The sequence below is a fragment of the Astatotilapia calliptera genome, chromosome 19 (genome assembly GCF_900246225.1).
Source record: "Astatotilapia calliptera chromosome 19, fAstCal1.2, whole genome shotgun sequence".
NCBI lineage: Eukaryota > Metazoa > Chordata > Actinopteri > Cichliformes > Cichlidae > Astatotilapia > Astatotilapia calliptera.
The window spans coordinates 21,621,251-21,630,037 of NC_039320.1; the positions used below are offsets into that span (position 1 = coordinate 21,621,251).

An 8,787-nucleotide genomic window follows, 5' to 3' on the forward strand; every position below is an offset into this window, starting at 1 on the left:
CCTGGCTGATTGAGTTATTGTGCCAAACTGTTACTGGGCGAGATTCTGAAGCCCGATTCGCTCTGGATGTGTTAATCGGTGTGCAAGTGATATAAGACATGAGTTGCATAAAGTACTTTGAGTGCTTAAGTGAAGTAGGGAAGTGCTATATACAAACCAGTCCATTTATTTCAGCACATTATTAAAAGTTGGTGGAATGGTAACTCGAGACAGCAATCAGGGAGATTAAAATGCACTTTACTGTCTTGTCTCCAGCTGCCTGTGGCTGCGACACAGTATAATCTAGGCTCAACACTGCCAGATTATGAAATGTGTGACTTATAATACTTAAGAATACACTAATCCCTAATAGTCCATATTCTGAAAACCTGAACTCATTTAAGATCTTTAGAGTCTAATATAAGACCTGCAAAAAATTACTTTGTTCTAATCAACAGGTTAAAACCTCTTTTTTTAAAAAAAAAGAATAAATTGAATTTTAATTTTGACATTTGCTTTTCCACCTTTTTCTTTTTCCGATATTACCCCCCATTTTATTCTTAAATGACTTCCTACAGCTAAATCTCTTCAGCCGTCTCTCTTGGCTGTATTCTCTACAGTTCTGTGTTATTCCAGCTTCACTTACTCTCCATCCAGATGTTGCTTATCCCCAACCCTCTGTCCCAGAGCCAGGATGACCAAATTCCAACCTGTCACTTACATAACACTTAACTAACAGCCAGGATAATAACTCACTCTACCACATACTAGTCTGTTCTGCTGGCTGAGCAGCCCTTGTGTAAACCCATATCCGTTGTCCTGTCTGGCTGTACTAGTACACCCAGAGTATATAAATGTCAGCTGTAAAATATTATTTTCTGAAAACCTTTAAATAACAAACATCCGTTCGCTAATAGGCTTATCTATTTTATCATTACATACACGAATACAAGAATGCACAAATATAATCTAATGTAATACACTGAAATATTATAGGCATCTATAAAATGTGGAGTAAAATTAATGATTCCAAAGCAATTTTTTGTAAATATAATAGGTTTGAATATAAATTTGCAAACTCTTAAAATTAATAAAATGTAATGGAGATTATACTAACTTCCTAATACTCAAGATAGTGAAATCTGTGTAAAACCCATACACATGCTTCTTATTAACTGAGAAGCAGTAAAATCACTGGCTTAAAGTGATATAAGACATACTTGTTTGCAATAATGAGCACTTAGAAGTGGGATATATTTGAGTAATTATGCAATTTCCCTGAACAGAGGGTTATCAAGCTTCCACTTAACTGCATAATGAGCTAAGAAAGGACTCTAATGGACAAGCAAATGGCTAAATGGCACACTCACTGGTAAGACATGCTAAATGTATTTGCTGGATGATGCTTTCACAGTTTGTTCCTTTCTGGCCTGCAGCAGTTACGTCAAAAAAGCAGTTTTCTGCTGACCTGGGCCTACACTGCTGTGAGCTACTGCAAGCTGCTGCTGCAAGGTGACCCTAATAGTTCTTAAACCTCCCACGCAACGAGAACACAGATTAAATTTAGAGATTCCATCTGAAATTTGAGCACTTTATATTAGCAGGTTCTGGGGAAGGAGGAAAAAAAGCAGCCCATTTCTGCAGCATTTGAATCATTAAGTCCATTTATTCTAATAATTCAGGCTATTTTACAAAAAAAAAAAAAACACCCCTATAATGCTTAAAATGAAATCATACTAGCCTTGCACAATGTGGCTCTGTGCCTCAAGTTTGTAACAGTGTCAAGAGAGCAAAAAGAAGTAGTAGCAAATTCAAGCAAAATAAGAAAACAGGGCAGAACATTCAGTATTTCACTTTCCAGCAAAAACCACAAGCCTGTTTTTCAAAAGTACATCAGTTACATCAAGGTTCAGGAGATAATTAACTTCCATTTCAGCTCAATTTTTAACACTGAGAGAAAATCAGTGGCCACAACCCTGCAGTTAAGCATATAACATTGACTAAAATCTGATTTAACATTCATACTATAGTAGAATATACAGCTCTCAATCAGTAAAAATATCATACTGTGAATATTCGACACCTGATTTACCGGAAATGAAAAGCTTACAACATAAATATATTTATATATATATTATACCACATCACACAGTAACAAACACAAAATATTAAAAACGTTCTAAGGATGAATAGCAATCAGAAAAGTAGTTTTGGATCTGTGGTCGGCCAGCGTCTGAGTCTGTAAAGGGCTGTAAAGAGATGCAATTGTGGTAATAGTTTCCACATCTCAAAAAGAGTTAAAATCCCTCGTATCAAAAGTTTAAGTAATTCCAGCAGTACAGAATGAACACAAGAGCATTTTTCTGTTTTGTTTTTTGCAAACCACAGGTCCAAAAAAGATACATGTACGGTAATTATTATATTGGAAGAAAAAAGATAACAAACAGCAAAAAAAAAATAAAATAAAATAGCAATAAACATTACATTCATTCTGCAAGTGGGCCCAGAGATCTTTGGGAAACATAGTTGTTGTTATTTTCATTCATAGAAAACACAAAAGGTGCAGTCCCACAGCAGTGCATGACTAGTGTGGGTTTTTTCCTGTTCAGACAAAGATGCTTCAGGATGAGGTCTATGATGGCCATGAGTTAACCTGTTCATATATCATTACCATCGGTATAGGAACTGCCAATGCACACATACTGGATAAGGCATATTGAAAGCAATCTACAGTATAGGTCAGCTGGATGATCAGTTATAACTCAAGCTATATACATAGGACCATGAATACACGTTTAAGGCCTATGAGACCGTTTTGTTCTGCAAAGCATTTTGCTATCAACTAGCAGAGCTGAATATCGTTTGGTATATGTGCACAAGCAAGCAGTAGATAAATACCTTAGTCATGTGGAATGCTTAAATAGAGTTAGTCAACATTCAGTGATAAGGTCGGTTGCTCAGCGGTAACACTGAAGATGCCGTTTCCTTTGCTTGAAGGGGTACTCCAGTGATTCTGTAAGGTAACAAAGTTGAGGAGCTTTCTTGATAGACCTCTTTGTCTTCCAAATCAGATTTTTGAATAATCTCTCCATTTTGCATCAGTTTTCACAGTCCTAGTGGTTTTCTATTTACAAGTGAGCTAAAATTTATGTGTAAAATTCATGGAGTACCCCCTTTATATTGTGCTGAAAAGAAACTTAGACAAACAGACCATTTAAGCCTTTAAAATGAAAGTTAGAAAATACCCCAACTATTTCTCTCACTGCTTTCAATCCTATAAAATTTAAGCTTATGCTTTAGTTGTCACATCTACTTTAACATGCATCTTGTTTTTTTTGCTTGTTTTTTTTCCTGACATTGACTGCATGATTCTGAAACTGAACGCTTTACGAGTTTCTTTTGAAATTCCTTACTTTACAGAGTCACAGACTCTGTGATGCATCATCTCTGAAACATTTACAACAGGAATGCCTAAACTCACGGGATTTTGTAGAAACCTACAGAAAGCAATGACACCGTCACATGACGAGCCCTGCTCCTTTGTTCTTCAGAGAGGTCGTTTATAATAGGAGAGCAAACAAAGCACCATCAGGGATTGTGAAAACCCTTTTTTGATTCTTTTGAAAAGTAGCACACGTAGATGGAAACCAGCACGAACTCACAGCTCTATACATGCTTTTTTTCAACATATGCTGCACTGAAATTGAGTGCTTGCTTCTTTGCTATAACCTTCAAATGCCGGAAATAGATGTCCCTGGAGTACTGGCTGTGAATTCTGGACACTCAGACCTAGCTGAAGCAAGGGATTGGTGGATCAGGTGAATACAAGAGATACTTTGTCATTGTTAATCCAAAGACAAAAGAAATGGGTGGAATGAAATGAAGAACTGGGGCAAAAAAATGAGAGCAATCTATATGTAAAAATTAGGTCACCTTCTGCACATGGGACAATGCTTTGCAGTGCATTAAGGATTACAATGTAATTACAGGTTGATCGCTTAATATAACGAGACAAATATATATATTCTGGATGTTCATACACATCTCACAAATAAACCCTGAATGTGAACTACTTATCTAACTTAAGAGTGCAATCACAGGGGGAGCCGCTGCAACTCTTACAGTCACATGCAGCACCAAGACACAATCAGCAAATGGTGATGCTCTAGTTTTCTAAATGATAGATGCATGGGTGTAGCCCCAAATCATAAACCGTGTTAGCCACAGGCTTTTATCAATAGTATTTCCTCCTACGCAGGCAGTTCTAGTAGATTTTTAAATAAGTAGAATTATTAGCGCCTAAATCCTTCAGTAGATCTCTAAAGCCAAATCATAGTGTTGTAGTTACAGCTCTCTGCTGGATACATTCTGTATGTTTGCGCAAGAGGATTTAGGATAGAGAGACAACTGGTTGCTAGGTGACTGGATAAAAAGAGGCCACAGGTGGAACTCTTCCAGCCCGAATTTCTTTCCTGCTGTCTTTCCTTGTTTATGCTGCCAGAAGCAGATGCTGTGGTAGTGGACGAGTGGTCTCAGAGAAGCCAAGGCACATTTACTTTGTAGGTAAAAGCCATCTAAGTTCTAGATTTGTTCCTTTTCTATTTTTCTGGTTCTTACATCTCCTGTTCCTGCATACTTGGTTTTACATAACACTGCAGCAATCTTTAGCTTGCTCTTTCACTGCCCTTCACTTCCCTCACAACGAGGCCGAAAACGCAGATGCTTTCATCCTTTCTTCATCTTTTTTTTTCTTAAATCAATTCACAGAGTTGTTTCTTTTCCATTTTGTGAATGGGTAAATATTACATAATTCTCATAGCCGTATAACTTAAGCCATATACACGGAAGCTCTCGGTACCTCACAGTCTAAACCTCTCCTTGCACATCACCTGAAATATGACTCATCCATGCACCACAGATAGATTCTATCTGAATCTCTCCTGTGCAACTCCAGCCTCACAACAAACTGCAAGCAGCAAACTGTGTGCGGAAAAAATAGAGAACTAATGACATCCTGTACACATTGCACTGGTACTGGCTTGATTAGTTTCCTAATCAAAAAAATTCCTCAGTAATACACTGAAAGGAAAGCTCTTTACTAGCAACTGTGATTATTGTAGGCACTCTAAAGCCCCCCGAGGACCAGCCTCAGGAAACAAGAAAAGAAAAGGTGGAAACTAGAGAGCAGCCGTGTCAATGAGTGATAGCTAAAGAACGGAAGTCTGTCTTCCCAGTTATTTAAAGCACATTTCTAAAGTTATGGATGAAATGTTAGCTATTTTAGCTTCATAGACCAGGGGAGGCACGTGCGAAGTCCAAGCATAGAGGAAAAAACGATGGTAGGCCGATGCTTCTTGAACTTCAGGCCTTTCTTGAGCCGTTGGCTGTTCTCCGCCACGTACAGCTCCCCCTGCTGGGCTGCACTTGATATCCGCGACACCAGTTCCCCGTGAAGCACCACCTCCTGCTCGGAGCGCACAAACACTTCCCTGAGCTCTTCCAGTCGCTTTTCCATCTCTCTGATGACACGTTGGCGCTCCTCTACCTCCAGGAGGCGTCGCCGAGCTGCCTCGAACTCCATGCTGGAGCTGGGGGTGACAAGTTTGGAGGAGGGGGCCGTGGCAGAGGTGGACGGGGGTTCCGAACCTGCTAGCAGAGCCCCTGTCACCCTCCGGAAGTCTCCCATGGAAATGGAGCGCCTGGTGGCTGGAGATGCAAGAGCCAGGAGAGCTGAGGCAGATCCAGAAGGTGGCATGGCTAACGGAGGAAGAGGGGGGGAAGATGATGATGATGACGATGGAGAATCCGGTGGCTCAAGATCAGGCTCTGAATCCGGGCTTTTAATGGCTTCCGTCATGTACTCAGTTGTGTCTTCATTGTGGGTTTCTGTGTTCTTTTGTCGTCTCTTCATAGCCAGTTTTTGACTCTTCCTGTGCTGCTGCTGTCCTTTTTGTCACTGTTGATGTTTTCTCCCAGTTTTCCTGTGTCAGTTGAGAGAGCAGCCGAGCAGGGAGTGCAGAGGTGTGCTGTGATGCAGCCTGGGAACGGCTCCATTCATTAATAAGAGATCTGAGCCAGGCTTGTGCCGTCTCTGCGTCTGAGTGGTTGTGCGGCATTTCATTGGCTGCTGAACTCATGAGCATGTCAGCTGATGATTGGGCAGCCTCCCGCTCTACTGCTGATGTTGGCAGGCTGTCTCGTCCTCTGCTTGACTATTTTGCTTCGTCGTCGTCATCATCATCTGGAGCACAGCTTTGATCAGCTCTGCTCACTCAAGCGAGAGATGCAGTAGTATCAGGTCGCTCTCTTTTTTTCTGCACTCTTTCACTTGCTTCCTATTCTCCCAGCCTCTCTGCTGCCATCCCTCTTACAAGCTGGTCTCTCCATTTTCCTTTTTTTCCTTTCTTGCTCGGATGGTTACCCCTAGCAACACCGCCTTGACATAAAATAGCAAAAACAGGGGGGTGGGGGTTATGTTTCAGTTTCTCCCTTCTTTTATTGCCTGCTGCTCAGTATCACTTCTCCCTCACACCCTGACGCTTGTTTTACTCATATGTGAATGTGCAGTCTTTCCAGCAAATTGCATAACTTTGTCTGTTAAATTGCTTCACCTTCATGTCTGTAAAAGATTAATTTGAGAACAAACACTTTTGTGAATTTTACCACTTATAGGTCTCCTTCAAAGATTTAATGCAGTAATTGACAGAAAACACAATGAATCACTATGATACAGCACTGAAAAGTAGTTGCTTCCTTTCTAATTTCTTCGTTTTTTGCACATTGGTTGCACGTGGATGTTTTAGATCATCAAACACATTTTAATATAATACAAAGATAACCCCAGTAAACCTCTGAGTTCAATTTCAGTGGCCGCACCCAGGCCTGATTAGTGCCAGAACTGTTGAACCAAGAAATCATGCCAGAGTCATTAACATCCATCAGTCTGAAAAGGGTTACAAAGCCATTCGTTAGGCTTTGGAGCGCCAATGAACCATAAGGAGAGTCATTATCCACAAATGGAAAAAAAAAAACTTGGAACAGAGTGACCAGCCTACCAAAAATATTCTGTGACCATCAACTACATCCAACAGTATCATCATGGAGATCACAAAAGAACTCTTCATTCTTTTGAACTGGAAATTATTTTTAACATTTTTATTGTGTTTATTTCTTAACTTAAATTTGTCATATCGGTCGCTTTTATCATTGTTGAGGACTTTGTAACTTTTTTTAAAGGTGCTTTATAAACACAAAGGTAAAAAAATTTAACTAGGAAAACAAAGAGAACTGAAAGCCAGCATCTAACATTCAGAGTGCCAGTGTCTTCTTATTTTTTTGTATTTAAGATAAGATAAGATAAGATAACCTTTATTAGTCCCACACGTGGGAAATTTGTTTTGTCACAGCAGGAAGTGGACAGTGCAAAAGTTATGAGGCAAAAATTAGAATACAATAAGAATAAATACAGTACACAACTGTACAGAATAGAATAAAATACTATATACAGTAGAATACAATAAAATAAATATACAATAAGATAAAAATAGAATACAAATACTATATACAACTGAGTAAAAATACAACGATGACAGAAAGGATTATTGCACTTAGTATTATTGCATATGTATGGATGTGTGTGCTTGATCAGTTAAAGTCTTTATTATGGAGTCTGACAGCAGTGGGGAGGAAAGACCTGCGAAATCTCTCCGTCCCACACCGTGGGTGCCGCAGTCTCCCACTGAAGGAGCTGCTCAGTGCTGTCACAGTCTGCTGCATGGGGTGGGAGATGTTGTCCAACAGTGATGACAGCTTAGCCGCCATTCTCCTGTCACTCACCACCTCCACTGGGTCCAGAGGGCATCCTAGAACAGAGCTGGCCCTTCGGATCACCCTGTTCAGTCTCTTCCTGTCCCCAGCAGAGATGCTGCCGCCCCAGCAGACCACACCATAAAAGATAGCAGAAGCCACAACAGAGTCATAGAAGGTCTTCAGGAGTGGGCCCTCCACTCCAAACGACCTGAGTCTCCGCAGCAGGTACAGCCTGCTCTGCCCTTTCCTGTAGAGGGCGTCTGAGTTATGAGTCCAGTCCAGTCTATTGTTCAGATGAACACCAAGGTACCTGTAGCTGTCCACAGCCTCAATGTCCATACCTTGGATGTTCAGTGGTTGCAGTGGAGGATGTTTGTGCCTGCGGAAGTCTACCACCAGTTCCTTGGTTTTACTGGCGTTGATCTGGAGGTAGTTCAGCTGGCACCAGTCCACAAAGTCTTGGGTCAGACCTCTGTACTCCTTGTCGTCCCCATCAGTGATGAGGCCGACTATTGCAGAGTCATCAGAGAACTTCTGCAGGAAGCACTGGGTGGAATTGTGGGAGAAGTCTGCAGTGTAGATGGTGAAGAGGAACGGAGCCAGAACCGTTCCCTGTGGGGCCCCCGTACTGCAGACGACCCTGTCCGACACACAGCCCTGAGTCCTCACATACTGTGGTCGGTCGGTGAGGTAGTCCAGGATCCAGGTAGTGAGGTGATGGTCCACTCCAGAGTTCACCAGCTTGTCCTTTAGAACCGAGGGAAGAATGGTGTTGAAGGCACTGGAGAAATCAAAGAACATGATTCTCACAGTGCTTCCAGCGGTCTCCAGGTGAGCGAGGGAACGATGTAGGAGGTGAATGACGGCATCATCCGCTCCAATGCCAGGCTGGTAGGGAAAATGAAGTGGGTCCAGTGATGAGCTTATTAGGCGCCGAAGCTGAGCCAGGACCAACCGCTCCAGGGTCTTCATCAGGTGGGATGTCAGAGCCACCGGCCT

General features: G+C 41.4%; 1 protein-coding gene across 1 annotated transcript; it reads right to left on the bottom strand.

Moving 5' to 3' along the window:
• Positions 1–1,625: 1,625 nt before the first annotated feature.
• Positions 1,626–7,081, bottom strand: LOC113012696 (TMF1 regulated nuclear protein 1). Its single transcript, XM_026152997.1, has one exon. It carries the CDS (start codon positions 5,888–5,890, stop codon positions 5,255–5,257), a length of 636 nt encoding a protein of 211 aa, XP_026008782.1. The 5' UTR covers positions 5,891–7,081; the 3' UTR covers positions 1,626–5,254.
• Positions 7,082–8,787: the final 1,706 nt, after the last annotated feature.

Coding starts and splice junctions, on each gene's coding strand:
- LOC113012696 (XM_026152997.1), bottom strand. CDS start 5,890: ATGAAGAGACGACAAAAGAACACAGAAACCCACAATGAAGACACAACT.